We start from the raw sequence: 22289 nt of genomic DNA on the forward strand, positions 1-22289 counted from the left end.
ACAGCAGGTTATCCTGTCTTTCCAAAGCCTTGGTCTTACTGGCACATTTCCTTTTCCCCCATGCTAGCATCAAGGTATCTTTGAATTCTTAAGCTATGGTCACATAAACAATGTGGGGGGAGAAAGGAATGGGGATGATGTCTTGGGAAAATACAGACTTGCTGCTATTAAGAAACAGAACTTGGAATATGCCACCACTGTCCAAGGAAATCAATTTGAACGGAAAGAAAACAAAGATGTACAGGGTGATTAATGTCCTTGCTTTTAAAATTCCAAAGCCATGAAGTTCCAAAAGTCTGCGATGTAATTAACAATTCCTGCTAGTTAAGGCATTGATTGTCACAGGTACTGTTGGTCTAGATAAAAAGAAATCTGATCATACAAGCACCAAACACTTTCTGAAATGAAGCTTAGCAGGTTTTGCCATGAAAGAAAATGATACTGGCATGGAAGGGGGTTTGCAATAACAATGACTTTTCACCAAAGGTGGTAGGAGATGAGAACTGACAGGCAGGGTCTGTAGACCCAGGCAAATGAAAAGAGAAAAGAGCTTAGGTCCACAAGGTAACCTAAGAAATAAGAAAAAATAGAAAACAAAATTAAGCCCTCACATTTCTTGTGGGATTGTATAAATCGGCTGTCCAACCTTATTTTTTAGTGAAATGAAAGTTGAGGAATATTAGACTCTTATTTATTATGAACGATATTGGGGACAAGGACAATACTTGTGCTACAGACCATCTGTGTCACATAGTGAGGGAGATGCACAATTTAATCCACGCTATAACTGAATCCGTGTGTGCAGCAGGGTGCTTTTATAACAGGGCCTTACTATACGTTTATATTAATGCGGATCTTTGTTCTTGAGCTCGTTAAAATTTAGAGTCCAGTTCCTCTATAGGAGGCAGGTACCTTTTAGGACATTAAGGTAGAAACTAATAGGTTTTCCCAACTATTGGAACTGGTGCCATGATTTATGGGGAGGAAGCAGGGCTTGGTGGTCAGCTCAGCACCTGAATGATAAGAGGTGAAGCTTCATTCATTCTGACTTCACTGATCAGGAGTGTGTGATAATTCAGACCCCAGCTCTATGGACTTTTATGTTTGGGTCACTAAGCAAGAGTGTAAATTGGCCCTCATCTATTTCTTAAAGCACCTGCAGCATTTTCTAAATCTTCTATCTTCCTCCCCCACCCCCTTCTCTAGTGTTGCAGTATATCCTTTCAAATAACAAAATTATCATTCTTTAAAAACACCATATAACCCCAATACAGAAGTTCTTCAAATATGCTTTTCTTGAACCTAGGGGGAAAAAAAAACAATTTTGTCTTGCCTTAAAAAATAATTATTATTTTCCTCCTCTTCCTTTTCCCAAATTCTTCTGTTGGGATAAAGAGAATTACTATCCTCACTTTCTTCTGTAGAAACTTAAGTAGCACTTTTTTGGAGGGGAGGGTAAATAATATTTCTAGTTCTTCTTACTTATGTGTTGCTGCCCCACCAAGAGAAGAATTCAATTAATGTATCACTTATGATATCCCTTCCAGTGCTCCTGTCAAACATTCTAGCTGCAGGAGTAATAACAAAACACACTGGTGACTTGAGAGCCCAAGTTCCAGGTGAGCTGATGTTTGGTCAGCTGCTTTGCAGGTACCCCTGTTGTGGTCTCTCTTCTTCCTTTTCCAAGCTGCATATGCTCCCATCAAATATTAGAGACAAGAGACAAAAAATGTCTTCTTAATTCTAATTTATAGATACTTTGCCGCCTCTCTCCCTTTCACTAGGAGAACAGCAGACTAGATCTTAGTTATTTTCCACTATGAAAAGTCAGGTTATGGATTTTTCCAAAGCACTTGCTAGCAATTTCCTTAAACAAATAGCTAGTTGTAGTTTTCAACTAAAAAGCCTGACTATACATATTTCAATGATTTTTCTAGATTTCCTTTGATACTTGGGGATTTTAATAACTACTCTGAAGTAAAGAATATACCTATTTTTAAAAAGCAAGGTGCTGCATTTGTTGATTGACAATTGCCAGTGACATTCAAATTTATTTACCGAACTAAATTTTATTCTGCAAAGCACTAAGCCAGGCCTCTTCTGCTTGGTCCACATCTGTATGTAAGCACCTTCTTAAGCAGATGTAATTTAGAGTCATAGAGAGAGTGATGCCCAATGGTCTGAGCTCCATACTGAGCATCAGGAAGGCAAACATTAGATCTGAGTCTCAACTTTACAGCTCACTAGCTGTTAGACCTTGGGCAAGTCCCAAACACTCTGCACCTCAGTGTCCTCATCTGTAAAATGAGAATGCTAGGTGGGGGCTAGGTGGTGCAGTGAATAGAGCACTGGCCCTAAAGTCAGGAGGATCTGAGTTCAAATCTGACACTTAACACTTATTAGCCATGTGACCTTGGGCAAGTCACTTTACCCCAACTGCCCTGCCCTCCCCCCTCCAAAAAAAAAAAATAAAATAAAATGAGAACGCTGGACTAACTGGTCTAAGATCCCTTTCACCTGTAGAAGTTTGTGACTTCTAAAATACCTTTTACTATGCCATTCCTTTCTTCAAAAACTTTCAGTGATTGCTTACTCCTTAAAGGACAGAGCTGCTACCCATTCACTTCCAGAGGTGGCAAACTTGCAGCCTGCAGCCCAACCACTTAAAATATAATTGGGAAATGTTTAAAAAAACAAATAAAATGACAATACAACACAGACAATGCTAATTTGTAGCTTGTAGGGATCCATCTCTATTTGAGTTTGACACCAATGAGGTAATGAATGTAATGCTGGATGTGGGAATTAGGAAGACCTGAGTTCCAATTCTGCCTCTGACACAGACTAGCTAAACAGCTGGCCAAGTTACTCAACCTGTCAGATGTCTCTCTCCACAGCACCACCCTGGCTTTCATGTGCATTGTAAGAGGGATTCCCACTTTAGTAGAGACTGGATTAGATGGTCTCTAAGGTCCCTTCTGATAAGGGCCCTTCTACAGGCAGCTCAGTGGAATAGTGGATAGAGTGCTGGAGTCAGGAAGACCTGAATCCAAATCCGGCTTCAGACACTTACTAGCTGTGTGACCCTGGGCAAGTCACTTAACTCCATTTATCTCAGTTTCCTCATCAACAAAATGAGCTGGAGAAGGAGATGGCAAACTACTCCAGTATCTTTGCCAAGAAAAATGCTAAAAGGGATCATGAAGAGTAATATATGACTGAAAATGACTGAACAACAACAACAAAAAAGGTACCGTCTAACTCTGAGATTCTGTGATCACCATTAAGCCTCCTTTAGATTCTTCAAGGGGGCACTCCAGGACCCTCTAGCACCTTTGTTAGGTAGGTGCATCAACTATATTATTTGCAAATGTGTGGAAGTAACAAGCAATAAGATGCCCAGCTGATGGAATACTGCATAAAAGAGTTTCCCTGTCCTGGTTTCCCTATAAAGACTCTTAGGATGGTGTTAATGATGGTTAAAAGGAACCCACTCCCATGAAACAACTGCAAATATATTAGTATTGACTACCCACACTATTGGAGATTCTTCTACATGATCCAAACATCAATAAAAAACAGAAAAGCTCCTTTTCTCCAAGAATCCACTAAAAAAAAAAGCTTTATACACAATGACAACTTCAAGTGTCACAGGCTACAATAATAGCAGCCCATATTTCCATCATTTAATTAATCAATCAGTAAGCTCTTCTTAGGGGGTAGCTAGGTGGTGCAGGGGATAGAGAGCTGTTTCTGGAGTCAGGAAGACTCATTTTCCTGAGTTCAATTCTGGCCTCAGACACTTAACTAGCTGTGTGACCTTGGACAATCACTTAATAACCCTGTTTGCCTCAGTTTCCTCATTTGTAAAATGAGCTACAGAAGGAAATGGCAAATTGATTCAGTATCCATGCCAAGAAAACCCCAAGTGGGGTCATGAAGAATCAGACACAACTCAACCAGTTTTTGTTAAGTGCCTTCTATGTTCCAGGAATTCCAATGTGCTAGGCACTGGAGAGACAAAGAATGAGAATTCCTACACTTAAGTCTGCAATTCTATAATTAATTAATTAATTTTAATGACAACAAATTAAATAAATACATAAAATTAATTAATTAATAATTAATACTTTAAGGTTTACAAAGTGCTTTCCTCATAGAAAGCCTCTGATGTGGGCAAGGCAAGTACTATTTTATCCCCATTTTATTGACTAAGAGAGGACAAGCTATAGCTTGGGGAATTGTGAGTTGCTTATTACTGAAAGTCTTAAAGTCACTGTAGGCTGTACAAATACTTGCTGAAGATTCCTTGTCTGGGTAGGGATTAGATCAGATCAGGGGCAGGGAACCTCTATGGCCTTTTGACTTGTTCTGTAAAATTTGGATTCAGTCAAAAGGCCACACTTGAGGACCTACAAGGCCACATATGGCCTTAAGGTCGCAGGTTTCCCACCCCTGGATTGGATTAGTGTTTTTGTTCCCTGGGTAATTTAATTCTCAGGCCTCAGGTTATTTCTTCATCTGTAAAACGATGGCATCAGACTACAACATAGCTTTTCAACCAGGGGTAGGGGAGTGGAGTGGGGGTTGGGGGTGCCTGTGAACTTGATTTTTAAAATATTTTAATTTTAAAATAATTTAATAACTAAATACATTTATATTTAATAACTAAAACTATTTTAATAAAATATTCTTTTCCTTCGTAATCCTATGCATTTTATTTTTTTAATCTGTGGTAGGAATAATATTCCAATCCTTACACCAAGGAAAGTGAAGTTAGTTTTTCCCCTTAAAAGATACTGAAATTTGGTTGCTTCAAGGGGCTCAAGTTGCTGTCCTTACTTCCTGGTGGTCCATACAGGGCAGCAATGGGGGCTACAGGCGTGCTCAGACTCTTGGCCAGAGGATGGATCATGATAGAGAACTCAGATAATTATCAATTTGCAGTATCCTCAATGCCTCTCCTTGCTGACTATACTGGTATGATTCAGTAAATTTCTTTTTGTTACTTACTGAATGAACTTCATTTAAATCCCTTTGTTTTTCAGCATAGAATCTAAACTAAGAGGGAGGCAGGCCCATCTCAGAACAGTATTTTAGGATATTATTCAGAGAAGGGGTCCACAGGCTTCATGAGACTGGCAAACGGGACTACAACACAAAAAAAGGAACCACTAGAAACTCTCTAAGATTCATTACAGTTCTAAAGATAGGCTTTTAGGATGTAAGCAACTAATTCAGCACCAATGGGCAATTGGTTTTTACCAATATGTAAAAACTTCTACTGCTAAAGGCCCCTACTTTTAAAAATCCATAAACAAACAAACAGAAACTTGACTTTTGACAGATGAGGCAAGACTTATCCTTTAATTCTGTTTGAATAGGCACAAACTCTTGTCCTGGGTGGGAAACTCATGTTGACCATACGCTTGGGAAAGCAGGGGCCCTCTTGTTTCTCTAGGCAAGACATAGAACCAGGGTTTGCAATCAGCCACCGACCGACAGGCAGTGGGGGATAATCCTTCCGTTTTGTGTTTTTTTTCCCCCCAGTGGTGTCAGGTAGTTGTTATAATAATTATAGCCTTGTGTTTTAAGGATCTACTTAGTGTATCTTTCTGAGAAACATAATTACTAACAAAATATTAGAGTGTTTTTTAAATATGAGTGGGGGCAATGCAGAGGACACTGTTTTGTTTTGTTCATAAAAATATGTGGATCAAATTCTTCAAATTTGCACATATCTGACAACAAAAATGAAGCACAGCTTGACTGGCTCCCCAAAAAGTAAAATAGAAAATTCATGTCTATCTAGAAGTAGAACATCGATCAATTAAAAACTAGGTTTATTGACTGGCTTGGATCAGAGAAGAGTTTGCCAAAACTGCAGTGCGATATTTGTGGAATGTTTTGTCAGATGAAAGCCTGAAGCCAGCAAAGTTTTCTCAATATCTGAAGACAAAGCAATCAGATTTTCTTTCTAACAAAAATTTCTTAAAATGAAATGCCAAAGGAACTCCTCTTAAGAGAATCAGCAAAAAAAAAAATCACTAGCTGGGAATTTGCATTTTAATTGTTTTTCAAATCATTGCTGGGAAGATTAATAGCTGGCATTTATATTTTATTTTCAGAACTGCTAGGTGTTTTACATAGATGATCTCATCTGGTGAGGCAGCAGGTTTTTATGTCACCCATTTTGCAGATAAGGAAATCTAAAGCTTAGGTGGAGTCACTGGACAAGAGTAATATAGCTCACATCTGAGGTGAATTTCAAATGTCACTTCATTCCCAAATCCAACATTCTTTTCACTACATTAATTACATTATTAATTATGGCTAGGTTGTACAGAAGATAAGAGTGTCAGGGCCTGGAGTCAAGAAGACTCATCTTCCTGAGTTCAAACCTGGCCTCAGACTTCCTAGCTGTGTGACCCTGGGCAAGTCACCTAACCCTGTGTGCCTCAGTTCCTTCATCTGTAAAATGAGCTGGGAATGGAAATGGGAATGTATCTCTGGCCAAGAAAACTCCAAATGGGGTGACAAAGAGTTAGACAAAACTGAACAACAAATTTAATCAAAAAAGTCAAAGCAGAGTAATTGGTTGATTCATAGCCTTTCTCTACATCTTATAATCATGTCTGTGATTCTTAAAAAACAAAAAACTAGGAAGAAAGTTCAGTAACCACAATGATTATCTCCTCTTCCTATAAGTTTATATTTCCTTGCATAATATTTAAGTGTCTTTAAATATGTCTTAATATGAATTTGTTCCTTTAACAAATTAAAAGTTAAAATGCCTATCTTTATTGAAGAATTTAATAAATGTATGTATTATATACTTAGTCAAAATGTATGTAATGGAAAGAATGCTGAACCTACAGTAAGGAAGACCTAATTTCAAATCCCCTAGCTGATACTTCCTAACTATGTGACAATGGGCAAATACCTTAACTCCTATATGCTTCAGACAATTGCCCTGGAGGGATCATAGGTTGCAATCTGCCTTGAAGGTCTCTAGACTAACAAAATTACACATTTTAATAATAATAGCAGTAATACTTGCATGTGTATAATGTTTTATGGGTTTTAAATAATCTTACATGCATTATCTTAATTAATTTTCACAACAACCCTGAGAGATGAGTTCTAATGTCCATAAAAATAAGTGGATTTTGTCAATGAGATCTGAGGGTGAACTGGGAAGGGCCACAGTACGTGGCCTCTCAGGTCCCTTCCAGTTCTAGAAATATTATCCTATGTATTCATGTATTACATATCTATGAAATTTTAGCAACTGATGGCAGATAACTTGGATATTTTTTACTCTTTCGCAAGTAGAGCTTGGGATAGATGACTTTTGAGCCCTCTTCTAATTTGTAGTTCTAGGAAAAGGATTTTGGTCTGCAGGGAATCCTTCATGCTGAGATGATAATGATGCTAACAGGGCTTAAGGCTACTGGGATGTCTACAAAGGATTGTGGCCCAACTGCCATTCTAAGGTAATAAGCAAAGTCCAACTTATTTTAAAGGCCAGATCATAACCAACTGCTGAATCGACTATACAAGGAAACCAAGGCTAGGGACTGGACCTGCAATTTTAGTGATTATAGGGAGCTCCCAGATGAGAAAACTCCTTCTACAGATAAATGTCAAATCTTCTCTGCATACTTTTTTTACTCTATTTTTCTTGAGAGTTTTGTGTGTGTGTGGTTTCTTTTGCAACATGGCTAACATGGAAATATGTTTTGCATGACTTCACATGTAAAATTGATATAATATTGTTTCCCTTCTCAAGGGGTGGAGGAGATGGGAGGGAGTGAATTTAGAACTCAAAATTTACAAGTAACTGGGAAATAATTAATGAAATAAATTATATATGTATATATAGTAAATATATATGTATATATATGTATGTGTATGTACATGTATGTCTCTCTATCTATCCTTCTCTGCAACTTAAAAAGTCACCTAGAGTTCTGAAAGGTTGTTTTTTGGCTTGCTCAGGAACACAGCCTGTATGTGTCAGAGAAATAACAGGAAGTGAGGTCCTTCTAGTTCCAAGGCCAGCTATGACATTATACTATATTCTCTCTCAAAGAAGTCAAGCAGGACAAAAAGGAATAAGTCAGAAGTAAGTTACACTTAAAAGATTAAAGACAACAAAATCTCTAAGAGATTGAAGAAGACAAATTGTTTAGTCCTGAAGCCCAGAGGAAATCTTCATAAGTCGTATGGGGAGGGTTTTTCTCATTCTTGTGGGGAAGGCATCATGAGGGTCCACACCCATTGAAATTTTTATTGAAGGTAAGGCTCTTGATCTGAAATCTATACAAGGTAGCTTTAGCCACTCAGAAAAAAATTCTGCCACAAGTCATGTCATTCCTCAAATCTAAAGTTGGGAAGTAGGTCTTGGAAGGACTGAAATACTTGGAGACTTTGTCCAAACAAATATACTCTGAACAGAAATTCACAGTTTGATCCAAAACCTAACCCTGAAACCAGCTGGATCTTTTGACATTTTGTATTTGGTGACATAATGTTTCTTAGTTATTTTCAAAAAATTTCAGATGATGTGTTATTTCACAGTAGACTACATATTTACCATTACAAAACTGACTAAAAAACATAGAGTACAAGTCCCACCACACTTTTTGCTCATTAACTATAAAAAGCATTTAATTCTGTAATAACAACAATAATAATAATCGCTAACATTTATAGTACACTTACCATGTGCCAGACCTCAAAGGCTCTCCTTCAACAAGTTACTTCCTATGTATAGATCAAAGTTATTCAAGACTCCTTGAAAGCTACAACAACACAGATAACCTCATTTGACACCCTTCTGATCAGGTGATACATAAAGAGGGAGCTGTAAGCTTGCCAAAGTGTTGGCATGGTCATGCAAGAGATCCGGCATTAAGCCCAGGTGGAAGGAGCATTCCTCTACCTCATGAGGCCCTTCACACCCTCCTATTTGCAGATGACACTCCCCAGAACACTGCAGAGGCTCTTGGAGGAGATTCATAATTACTCCAGAGTGTGGCCTCACCATCTACACAGGAAAATCCAAACATTTAAAAATGTATACTCTAGACACTGGCACATGCGCTTGGTTGGATAGCCTATAAAGCTCATCCCTGCCCTCAAGGAGTTTGCAATCAAATTTTTTTTGGGGGGGGCTGTATATCTATAAATGGAAAAGAGATGTATACAAAATAAATTATAAGAGGTAAATACAAAGGTGATTTAAGAGGATCCTTAAATCTCTTGTACAGCAAAAGACTATACCCCTTATCTAGCTTATCCTTCAGGCTCCCCCTCCCACCTCCCAAGGAGAAAGACCAAGAAGCCAACCTACAGAAAGCTGCAGGTTCCAAAGGGAGGCCATTGCAGTCTTTTTATGGCAGAAAGCAGCAGACCTGGTTATATATCCAAACAACTATCTAACAACTTCTCCCTAGGCACAACTCTTCTCGGTGTTGTTAGAAGAATTATTCATCATCAAGATGAAGAGAAAAGGTTATGGGCTTTGGAATCAGAGGATCCTGGGTTCAAATTCCACTTCTCATACTTATTACCTGTGTGACCTTGGGCAAATCAGTTAACTTCCTCAGGCCTCAGTTTCCTCATGCATAAAAATAAGAAGAGGTTAGACTAGATAGTCCCTGAGTTCTTTTTCGGATGTATAGCTACGATCAACATCTTTTTCTAACATTGATGAGGATTTTCTTTTGTAAGTCACAGATTAACAGCACTGGGCTGGAGAAAGGGCACAGGATTTGGTGTCTAAGAAGCACAGCTCACTCTGCTCTATTAATACCTGTATAACCTTAGAGAGGTCACTTAATCTCTCTGGGCCTTGATTTTCCCATTTGCAAATTGAAGGGTTTGGTCTCCACATTTTGTGGTCCTTTCAGTAGAGTAGACCAGTAAATAAGCATTTATTAGGTGCTTACTACATGCCAATGGAGAAAGAAATAGCAAACCTCTAGTCAGTATCTTTGCCAAGAAAACCCTAAATGGGCTCACAAAGAATCAGACATGTCTGAACAACAAAAAACATGCCAGGATGGCTTAGCCACAGGAATACAGACACAAACAGAAAGACAGTTACAAGGAACTTACATTCTAACAAGGAAGAGAGCACACAAAAGGAAGCTGAAAAGGGGATAGGGAAGGGTAATTAAGGTATCTGGCCCTGAAACAGAGGGGGAAAAGTATGGAGACCAAAAGAAAGAAGATAAAGCTGGCCTGGGAACCCTCTCTTAATGGAAGTTCTGGCACAGCCATCCAATCAAAAAGGGGAAGATAAATACAGGCAGGTTTCCTGGCAAAATATTAGAAGGTGCTATTAAAAAGAACTGGATTAGCCATCCACACTGGAAAACAAAATCAATGAAAAATGAATATTGCCCTGCCTTTGGTTGGGCAGCCCCCCAAGTAAGTCTATCAGTACACATGTCTTGGATAGGCACTGCAGACAGTCCAAGAACAGAGAAATAAGAGTGAGCTGAATATCGTTTGGAAATTGGGCAGAACTTTTGATAGCACTGTTGCTTTTGACACCAATATCTTTCCATTAGGGCTACATGGCTTTGAATCAAAGAAGACCATGATTTCTGAAAAATCAAACTTAGAGGTAAACCTAAAGAACAAGGACAAGATGCAGCACACTGGGTATAAGAAAGCTGCCTCGAGGGCAGCTAGGTGGCGCAGTGAATAGAGCACTGGCCCTGGAGTCAGGAGGACCTGAGTTCAAATCTGACCTCAGACACTTAACACTTAACTAGCTGTGCGACCTTGGGCAAGTCACTTAACCCCAATTGCCCCTCCAAAAAACAAAAAAAAAAAAAACAGTAAGAAAGATGCCTCATATTACGAACAAGAATTTACATGAAAAGATGTGAAATTTTAAAAAGACCTCAAGGATGTGTATGACTAGAAAAAGATGGGGACTAATTACCTATCAGGAGTGAGAGACAGTAGGGGCGGCCAGGTGGCTCAGCGAGTAAGAGCACCGGCTCCAGTGTCGGGATGACCTGGATGAAATCCGGGCTCAGATACTCAGCACCACACCCAGAAATAACTGGCCGTGTAACCTTGAGCAAGTTACTTAACCCCGATTGCTTATTAAAAAAAAAAAAAAGGAGTGAGGGACAGCAAAGAGACTACCTGAGGAATGCATGTTATCCATGAGATAACAAATATCAGAGAAAGGCTTCTTGCATGCTGGAAGATCTATGGAAAGGCCTGGACAAAAACTGCCTGTGAAGAGAAGGTGTGGATGTATTGTGATGTGTACCAATGGGAAGAGTATTCACACCTATGAGGGCAGAAGTGCATCAAAGTATTGCTAACAGGAGAGTTTGCAAACATTCAGAAAAGGGAAGAAACCAAAGATTCATCAAGAAAAGGTCATGCCAAACTAATATCATTTCCCTTTTCTGATATCATTTCCAGATTGACATATCAGAACAATGCCACAGACCCAACAAACTGGATTTCAGCAAGGTATTTGACATTCTCTCACACCCCTTCTAGGCCAGGAAGATAAGTACTATAAGACTATACAGTTAGATGGATTCAAAACTGGTTAAATGACTGGACCCAAAGAGTCAGAGTGATGTTAAACAGGATATTTATGGCAGGATGCCCCAAAGTTCTGTTCTTTGGTCTACTGTGTTAAAGATTTTTTTTAATGACTTAGATGAAGGCATATACGGCATGATGAACAAATCTGCAGGTGACAAAGTTGAGAGGGACAGTTACTAAAATATCTGAAAATCTAAAAAGATCTTGACAGATTTAATGGTGGACAGAGGCTAACAAGATGAAACTGAATCATGATAAATTGTAAAGTCCTGAGCTTGAGCTCCAAAAGCACAAGTATAGGACGGCAGAAGCAAAGCTAGTTAACAATTCCTGTGAAAAGTAATCTGGGGGTTCAAGGGAACTGCAAACCCTATATGTGTCAACAGTATGACCTAGCAGACAAAAAAGGCCAATGCCATGTTAGAGTAACAGAAGTCTAGTATCCACAACAGTGATAATGGCAATCCTGCTGTTTGCTGTCTTTCTAGGACCATGTTTGGATCACCTCGTTCAGTCCTGGGTACAATTCTGAAAGGGCTTTGACAAGAGGCAGCACGGTTTCATGGAAAGGACAGTAGATTAGGAACTCAGAAGTCTTAGGTACAAATATCAGTTCTGCTATTTACAACCTAAGTGTGATCCTGGTTCTTAGATTCAGTTTCTTAATCTGTGAAATGAATGAGCTTGATGGGAAGATATCTAAGGTCTTTCTAAGCTCTCAATGCTATACATTCAGGAGGATGATTAGCCTGGTAAGGGGACTGATAACCATGTCATGAGACAATCAGTTGAGGGCAGCAGGGATACTTAGCTTAGAAAAGCCAACACTTAAAGGTGTCATGATAGTGTTTTTTAAGTAGCTGAAGGACTAACATGTGGGAGAGGGATATTTGTTTTGCTTTACTACTGACAGCAACTAGGTGGAACAAATGAAATTTATCGAAAAGCAGATTGCAGCTAGGTGGGGTGGCACGTACCTGTAATCTCTGCTGCTAAGGAGACTGAAGCTGGTGGCTTACTAGAACTCGAGAGTTCTGAGCTGTATTATGTGCTAAGCTGATAGGGCATCCAAACCAAGTCTAGCATTAGTAAGGTGAGTCACTGAGGGCAGGGGCTAGCCACCAGGCTGTCTTAGGTGGAGCAAAGTAATGGACCACGCTGAAAAAGGAACAGGTAAGAGCTTCTGTGCTAATCAGCAGTGGGATGAGGTTGCTACATTTCCAGCATGGACCAGACAGGGAGATCCAGTCTCAATGAATGAAAACAAATAAATAACGGTAGATTTCAGTGAAGATATAAGGGAAAATTTTTTAACAACTAGAACTGTCTAAAAGCAACAAAAAAATGTTTCCCTGAAATTGACTGCTGAAAGAAGTCCATGACACAAAAACAATTAAGAACTGCTTCTTTAAAAGAATCTGGCTAGCCACTTTAGAGAAGATTCTTTTTTTGAGTAGTAAAAAAATGAAATAAAATAGTGCAATGAATTAAATATTTCACCATTATTTATTTATTTTTATGAATTTCTTTTTTAAACTGTTTTATTTGCATCCCTCCCCAACCACTGTGAAAGCAAGATACATATTATAAACATATTCAGTCAAGCAAAACAAATTCCTTAACTGGTCATATCCAAAAATAAAAAAAAGCCCCGATCTTCACTCTGAGTCAATCACCTGTCAGGAAGTTGGTAGCATGCTGCATCTTGAATCGTCTGGAATTGTGGTGATTCATTTGTGTTGATCAGAGTTCCTAAGTCTTTCAGAGTTGTTTGTCTTTATAATATTATTGTTACTGTATAAAGTATTCTCCTGGTACTGCTCACTTCACTTTGCATCAGTTCACAGAAAGCTTCCCAGTTTTTTCTGAAACCATCTTGCTTGTCACTTCTTATGGCACAATAGTATTCCATGACAATCATACATCACAACTTGTTCAACCATCTCCCAATTCATGGGCTGCCCTTGGTTTCCAGTTCTTTGCCAACACAAAAAGAACTGCTATGTGTATTTTTGTACATATGAGATCTTTTCTTCTTTCTTTGATTTTTGAAATGATTCACAATCAGGAAAGCATGGGACTCTATGGCCTGTAAGGTCCCTTCCAGCTCTGAAATTTAATGACTCATTGCTATTTAGGTATTCTTTCTCAATCCTGCCATGCTACTACTACCATTAGTAATGCAGTTTGCAGATGTACTTTTGCTTGTGATATCCACAAACTTCAACTATTTAGAGCAACATCATCTCAGTTTGCTAAAAATGTGTATTTTTGTAAAGTCGTGGATGGGAGATAATTTTACTTGTTACCCAGAAATCATGATTACATCAGGTGGCTCAAACCTAAGGCTGCAAGAACAAAAAGGCTAAAGTCACATGTGACCCTTGGATAACTGTTTTTTTTTTAATAAGAATTGAGATATTTCCATCAAAGCTGCTATGTGACCATAAGAACTTTTCCTTGCTCTGAGTTTCCACCGGCAATACAGGGATAAAAACAAAAACAAAAAACAAAACGTGATCTCTGCCTATCTATCAGAATTGTTTGGTAAAATTAATCAAAATCGACCTCCTCGGGGCAGCTAGGTGGCACAGTGAATAGAGCACTGGCCCTGGAGTTAGGAGGACCTGAGTTCAAATCTGACCTCAGACGCTTAACACAAAAACTAGCCGTGACCTTGGGCAAGTCACTTAATCCCAACTGCCCTCCAAAAAGCAAAAAAAAAAAAAAAAAAAAAAACCCACTGAATATTTATTGAATAATTACGGAAGTTACCTATAGAGTACCTGTGACACCAAAAGAAGGAACTATTCGCCTGCAGGGTTATTAAGAAAGGCAATGTGACACAGAGGAAAGAATGCTAGACTTGGGAGTCAAAAAAATGAAGTTCAAATCCTGATTTTGACACTAGTCATAGGACCCTGAGTGAATCACTTAACTTCTCCTAGCCTCAGTTTTCTCATCTGTAAAATGGGAATAATAATAGTGCCTGCCTCATAGGGCTGAGGTGAAGAAGAAATGAGATAATGTATATAAACTGCTTTACAACCTGAAAGTGTTACATGTCAATTCTTCTTACTGCTTTTAGTGTTTAATAGGGGTGATCAAGAGAGAAAAACCTCGATCATCATGTTCCAAAATTAAATTAGGAAAACTCTTAAGGCACTTCCATTCCCTAGGATCAGGCAACAGTCAGCAAAAAAGTAAGAGTGTATCAAGAAAAGAACGGCCCTAAATTAGGGTTTCTTTTTAACTTTAGCAATCCTTAAGAGTAAATTGAACTTCTGGAAACACTTTGGAAAAACTTTCATTTTTAAAACTAACTAAAGAAAAGTTTAGCAGATTTTCGCGTGGAATTCTAGGACTTTTCCCTAGCAGTGGCATATTTTAGTAACATTGCTATGATGCCAAAGAGAAAGTGGAAGCCAAGACAAGATGCACAGGTAAAACCAACCTTTTCTCTGAGTTTAGGCAGATGAGCAAACAGTGTCATTAAAGAGAAATACAATAGGCCTGAGTTAACAGATACAGTAATAATTGGCTTTTATAAAATTATTTAAGAACCAGAATATTTGGAGCTGGAGGGGAGATTTGAAGGTTAAGATTAAAAAAAAAAAACCTTTAGAAATTTATGGTGTAGCAGGAAAAGTGCTAGATATGAAATCTAGAAAGCTGGGTTCATGTCCCAGATCTTCTTGTTGGTCAGACTACATGATTTTGGTCATATATGACCTCTCTGAGCCTAAGTTTCCTTATTTATAAAACAAAGAACTTCAGCTAGATATCTTTAAGGGATAGTTCTGCTCCAAACCCTATAAGCCTAAGCTAATAAAAATTAATCACCTCCTCCACATCCCAGCAAGGGCGAAGTGGTATAAAAACTGTAAGGACATTATGCTGTCTTTGAGTGAATAAACAGAAAGGGGATATCACAACCAGTCAAAAAAGGGGAGTCTAAGTTACCAAGACAAATCAGCAGTACCAACTTCAGACACTACATGTTGGTGGCTGAGTACTATTAAGTTCCATTTTATTTTAAAGGCAAAAACAGGGGGGTAGTAACTTTGGAATCTCCAAAATATGACACAAAATATTGTGAATTCACATCAAAGGAGAACTGGGCTGAAATTAAAGAAGGGGATATTGGATGATGGTAACAATTTTATACAAAATCTTCCTGGAAACTAACTATTCCAAGTTCTCAAATAGGTCCTTCATTTTCCTAACCAGATCACGTATGTATACCCCAAAGTACTGATTGTTGCTAAGCTATACCTTATAACCCTGAACTTTTAAAAGGATTTACAAAGGGTGTAAGAGTTTTGAAAGCTGTAGAAAGCAATGCTAATAAATCATAAAAGAATAACACCCAATAGGATTTGAATGACTACATCATAAATATTTTCAAATTTTAACTTTCTGGCAGCTTGAGCCAAAAAAGATTGTGGGGTCCAAACACAAAGGTTGAAAAATAGTTGTCTTTCTAGAGTGCTCTGAGTACAGGGGAGTGATAATATATGGGATCTTTATAGAGGATTTTAAGATTTGCAAAGTGCTTTTACATATATTATATCTCTCTGATTCTCCACAATTTCCTGACTCCAAATTCAGCATTTTAGCCAAAAGATGACAGAACCTTTTACACTTCTTTTACAGTAGCTCTGGTGCTGGTAAAATCTAAAACATGTAACAAACCCAAGTTAAGACTCTGACTCTTATCTGCTTTTTAATATCGAAAAGCAATTTATTCTTTTCCTTAGCTTTGCTTAATTACCTTGAACTACATGCCTTTTTTTTTTCCAAGGGGAAAAACTGATTTAAAAAAGCATGGCAAAATGACAAGAACATTGGCTATGAAATCAGAGGATCTTGGTTTGAATCCCTGCTCTGTGCAGTGCTGGAAAAATCACTGCTTCTGTGAGTCTCAGTTTCCTCACCTGTAAAATGTATAGGTTGGTTATAGATGTTCTTGAAGGTCCCTTCCAGCTATAATCATAATGTCACCCCCATCTTTATGAAGGAAAGCAGAGGTAAAGTGTCCTGTCTATGATCACACAGAATTTAATTAAAATCCTTGGCTTTACCAGAGACAGGGCCATATCACTTTTCAGCCAGAGGTCACTCTTTTTTGTTGGAGAACAGATCTGATTCAACATTTGAAGAAGTTGATTTTGTGGACCTGTGTTTCTAGGAATTTTTTTTAAAGAGGTGCTAGATGATGGTTTTGGTTCATTGGTGAATTTCAACTACAAATCTGCTGTTTCTTTTTATCTGCAATGCATTCCAAATGTGCAGCCAGCCTCTGAGCCCCAACAAGTTACAGCAGAAAAGGCTGCCCTGCATATGAAAAATATGCATGATATGGTACCATAATATCTGAAGTCCTAAAAGACCATTACTTGCCACAGCTGCAAGAATCCTGCTGAAGATAAAAGAACAGAGAAAGCCAATCATTCTGCTTTAGCAGCAATATCCTTCTTGCCATGTGGAAAATATACCTTCCTGGCCCCTTTTTCCAATATCCTTTTTATTTTACTTTAAAGTATTCTTACAGTCTGTTCGGGAGGAGTAGGCAAGGCTATAACCACATGAAGGTGTTTGGGGGCACTGCCCCATTTTCATGATACCACAGCTGGAAATCACCCATCTCAGTGATATTGTTTATGTCAAACAATCACAAGATCTCAGAGTTGGAAGGGACCTTGGAGGTTTTCTAGTTCAACTCAGTATTTCACATATGGTCTTACCAGGAGAGAGTACAACAGGTATCATTTATTTGCTCTATACACAGCAAATAACTATTTTGGGGGTGCCACCAATAGAAAAAGCTGGAGGAAGAAAGCTCTGGATTTGGAACCTAAGTTCAGATGCCGCTTCAGAAACTTACTAGTCATGTAACTCTGGTCTAGTCATTTAACCTCTCTCAGCCTCAACTACTTCATCAACAAAATGGGGATAATAATAATATCTACATCCCAGAGTTATTGTGAAGATGAAATAATGTATGTTAAGTGCACTACAAACTTCAAAGTGCTATATGAATGTTAGCTATTATTATCACAGCCATTTTCTTCCTCTAAAGATTCTTCACTAACTGCTACACAGAATCAACTTCATCCCCATAATAAAGCCTTTTTTTGTTTGTTTGGCAACAGGGGCAATTTCCTGTAGATGAAAAGACAGAAGTTTGGGGGGTTTTGGGGGGGTGTGGTGTGGTGGGAGGAAACAGGTATGGTTCAATGGCTGAAGAAACATTGATTGAAGCCTAGCCCCAGGAATGTACACGAGTTTAATTGATTCCATTTGATTAAAATAAGAGATTATTACACATTATGATAAAAAAACAATAAAAGAGGAAAGGACCATGTTATTGAATCCAGAATAAATTTGGGGAACAGTCACGGAAAAAAATAATTTATAAATTAGTCAGTGCAACATTAATAGAACTCCTAGGTCCCGGTGGCTTTGAAAGAGCTCAAGAATATAATTTTGAGTATACTTTTAAAGAACAAGTAAATCTCAGTGAGTTGAATATGATGTAAATTTTCCCAATTGGGGTGTTAATGGCAAAGGGATACCTGAAATGGGGAGGGGGGGCTATTTCCTGTGCCCAAATCTTGTGGGATAAGATCAGTTAAAATCTGGCCTAAAAAGACTTACCCTATGGTACTGTACACAGATTGAATAGCAGGTAGTAGCAATGCAGCTGTGGCTACTTTCTCCTTTACTGAGAACAACATAAATCACATTCAGCTCTAAGATTTAACAGGTGCTTTCCTCGCTCTCTCACCAGATCCCTTTCCCCCCAATATCCTATCTCTTGCTAGGTCTTGTCCATTCTCTCTCTCATAGTCCCTCTTTCTCCCCTCTGATCCTGCCATCACCTGGTGCTGACAGTTTTCTTACACCTCACTCTCCCAACTATGTACTATTCAATCCAGTGATACTGACCTCCTTGTACCAGAAACTCCCATCTCTGTGCACTTTTACTGGCTGTTCCCTATGTTTAGAATTTTCTTTCCACCTCCACCTCCTAGCTTCCTTCAAGTCCCAACTAAAATCCCACTTTCTGCCAGAAATTTTTCCTGACCCCTCTCCCTCACTTAATGCTAGTGCCTAGGAGACTCTCCAATTTATCCTATCTGTATCTTGTTTGTAAGCCATTATTTGCATGTTATCTCCCCCATCACACCTTGTCAGGTAAGAAATTCAAGTATTATCAAGCCTACTTTAAAGATGCAGCAATGAGGGTCTGGGAAATCATTAGCTTAAGGTCACAGATTCACTCTCATGTTTGTTGATAGCCCATCCTGCAAGATTTCATTAGCCTCCATACTCAAAGGCTCATCCATCCTTTCCTACTTTCCTCCTTGATTAGAGAGTTAAAAAGCTTCTCCCAAATTCTTTGAGTAAGGAAGGCATCCATGCTCCCAAACTGGTACTTTCTCTAGGCCTCCTTCCCTTCCTTTTTAGTGTCTTTGTGTGTGCTGTCTTCCCTCATTAGGTTATAAACTTGTTTTGTACTTGTATCCCCAGCCCAACATTTAGCCAGTGACTGCTGCATAATAGGTGTCTAATAAATGTTTATTTGACTGACTGAATGAGTGAACTGTGTCATGCCCAGGTTTTTTACTCTAAGACCAAGGATTTTCGTATTCGACCACATACCAATGAAGCTTGATAGCTAGAAGATTATTTTCTGAAGCTGTTCTAGTGCTGTTAAACATTAATATCTTGCAGATAAATAGCTATCTATCAAATTCTAAAAAATCTGGTGCAAGGTTAAAGGACCTTGGGAAACACATTTTACACTGAACCATCCCCAAAGTAGGAATTTAATTTTGTCACTCACTGAAGAAGTTCCTATCATCCTGAGACTGCAGAATGTCTCATTTCTGAAGAGCTTAATGTTTTCTTCAACACAGGTTTAAAGTGGTTTGCTCACTGTTAAAACAGTATTACCAGGAAAATCAGGGGAAGGGGAAACTTATCTTAAACCATATTCATTACAACAAAATTCCTGTACAAGAAGAATTAGATTAGATTTTGGCTTTCTTAACCTAGTGTCCATGAACATATTTACATTTTTTTTGATAACTGTATTTCAATAAAATGTTTCTCTTGTAACCTCATATATTTTATGCTTTTAAAAACATTCTGACAAGAGGTCCTTAGGTTTCACCAGACTATCCAAGGATCCATGACATAAAAGAGGTTAAGAATGCCGTAGGAAGATCTGACTTGTACATGATCTCATCTGCAGTGTCCTCACCACATTCCTCTTAGGTAGTATGGAGACAAGGATGCATTATCCTTACCATGGAGATGGAGAGGCACAGAAAGTGACTTGCTCTGAGAAACATACTCAGCAGAGGGACTGGTTGTTGAAACAAATGTAGTAAAATATTAAAAAAAAAAAAAAAGGTGGTGGGCTTGAAAGAACTTTGGTCTGTCATTTTCCTGCTTGGAATGACTCTGGGTTGACTTTCTAGAGATAGGGGGCATGTGTTATGGGGTGGGTCTGACACTTCAAACACACAGGTGTCAGTTTCAGATAGATGTCTGTAGTTTCTGAATGAATATGGGGACTGCAGAAAGAGATGGGGCAGGAAGTGAAGGGGGATCAGACTTAACAGAGACACTGTGAACATACATGGGATCGATGAAAACTTGGTCAGGACTGGTAGAATTGATGTCTGAGGACATTTACACTGAAACTATACTGGATAAATGGTTTCTGTTGTTGTTCTTTAGTTCCTTCAGTAGTGCCAGATTCTTTGTAACCCTATTTGGAGTTTTCTTGGCAAAGATACTGCAAATGTTTGCCATTTCCTTCTCCAGCTCATTTTACAGATGATGAAACAGAGGCAAACAGGGTTAAGTGACTTTCCCAGGGTCACACAGCTAATAAGTGTCTGAGGACAAATTTGAACTCCAGAAAGTGAGTTTTCCTGACTCCAGGCCTGGTATTCTATCCCTTCTTAAAAACCCAGGGTAATTATTTATGTAAGATTTATTAGATACCTACTGTGGGGAGAGTCCATATACTCTGCACAGAAAAATTATGTCACAGAACCCCAGAAAGTTGGGTTCTAGTTCTGACTCCATAACTTATTAGCAAAATTACAGTTTCCACTTTTCCATCTACCAAATTAGACACCATCAGATGCCCAGGCAGGCATTAGAGTTTTTTAGGAATGGAATCATAAACGAGAAAGTGCAGGCATACTGTTGTTTACAAAGTGCCATGAAAACACAGTATTATTATTAATCTTTTTATTCCCCTTAAACAAGAGATGCAATTTCGTAATTATAGGAAGCTCTCTCTACAGCTCAGCAATTATTTATAGTCATTCTCTGATAATAACCTGGGGTAGAAAGTGTCTTTGCTCAGGTCACATATCCAGTGTGTGTCAGTCAAGGCTTGAACCCAAGCGTTTCTAACCGATGAGCCAACTCCATCCACTCATCCACACAGCCTCTGTTTTGAACTGAAATCTCCCAAAACACAGCCTTGTCCAAAGCTTCACCTGCGCTCTCAGGATTAAGGGGAAAATCCTGCTGCTAAGGAAGGGGGCCAAGGAGGGGAACAGATGAAGAGGCGCTGGCCCTTCCCCAGTTTAGAGCGTACCAAAGTGTGGCAGTTTCTCTGAACCTACACTCGAAAATGAAAAGTTCCGATCTGAGTAATACGTGGAGAAAAGCCCAGAGGGGACCCAGCGCCCGGTAAAGGGATGCACTGGGGGGCTCGCCGCTTCCCAAGCTTGGGGCGCCGGCTCTGAACGATGCCAGGGCAGTGGTGCATGGGCCCCTCGCTCTCCTACAGTTTTCTGGCCGCAATGCCCGGACAGAAAGACGTAGGGTTAAGGCTTGTTTGGGTCACTGGGTCCAATCTGCCTAAAGAGCTCCGGAAACTTGCTCCAGGAGAGCGACCTTGGCTCAAGTCCCCAGGGGCAGGAGCGGGGTCCAAACACCGGGTCTTTATAAGGGATAGAATTTGCGAGGGGGTGGGGCTGGAAAACGACCCGGAGTCTCGACCCTTCCCCTGCAGTCCCTTCCTTCCCCCAGCGCCTCCCCCGCCTGCCCCTCCCCTCGCGGCCCCGTCGGGCTCTAGGACCACGCGGAGCCCGCGGGCAGCCCCGCTCACTTCCTCCCTTCTTGCAGCCAGCTGCTGCTGCTGCCATCGGGTAAAAAGGGAAAGGGGAACCCCGGTTGGGGGTGGGAAATAGGGGGCGTCTCCCCAACCTGGCGCGCGCCCTACCTGGCGAAGCAGTATTCGCAGTGGTTCCCCCGCTCGTTGACCGTGAGCACGTAGGTGTAGGCCGGGCAGGAGAAGAGCAGGTCCCCGACGCCGTAGCGCTGGCGGGCCCGCAGCCCCCGGCCTTTGCCCGGGCTGAAGAACCTCTCGATGCCGGCGTCCTCCCCGTCGCCTCGCGCGCCCTCGGCTCTCATGCTGGGAGCGAGGCCGGGGCCCGGCCGGAGCGTGCACTCGCCGCCCTGCCCTGCCCTGCAGTGCACTGTTCGGTCCCGGGCTCGGCTGCTGCCGCCGCCCCTGCTGCTGCTCCCCGCGGCGCACCGAGGACGGCGGGCGGCCCGGGGGATGCCAGCCTGGGGGGGTGGGTGCCGCCCGCGGTCAGCTCCCGACTTGCTATTACTGGAGAAGCGTCACCTGGAGCCGAGCCCGAGGCAGCGGGGGG

The 22289-nt window shown here is 40.0% G+C and overlaps 1 protein-coding gene across 1 annotated transcript in view; it reads right to left on the minus strand.

Annotated features, from left to right (window-relative positions):
• Positions 1-22232, minus strand: part of SMYD2 (SET and MYND domain containing 2) — an 82840-nt gene extending 60608 nt beyond the window's left edge. The window contains exon 1 of the mRNA XM_069066065.1: positions 21854-22232. Coding sequence (XP_068922166.1) covers positions 21854-22044 — 191 coding nt within the window. The 5' untranslated portion in view covers positions 22045-22232. The remainder of the gene's footprint in view (positions 1-21853) is intronic.
• Between the last annotated feature and the right edge of the window lie 57 nt (positions 22233-22289).

Source organism: Petaurus breviceps, unplaced genomic scaffold (assembly GCF_028583685.1).
Source record: "Petaurus breviceps papuanus isolate PSGF00001 unplaced genomic scaffold, PetGlider_PUasm1.0 90702, whole genome shotgun sequence".
Taxonomy (NCBI): Eukaryota; Metazoa; Chordata; class Mammalia; order Diprotodontia; family Petauridae; genus Petaurus; species Petaurus breviceps.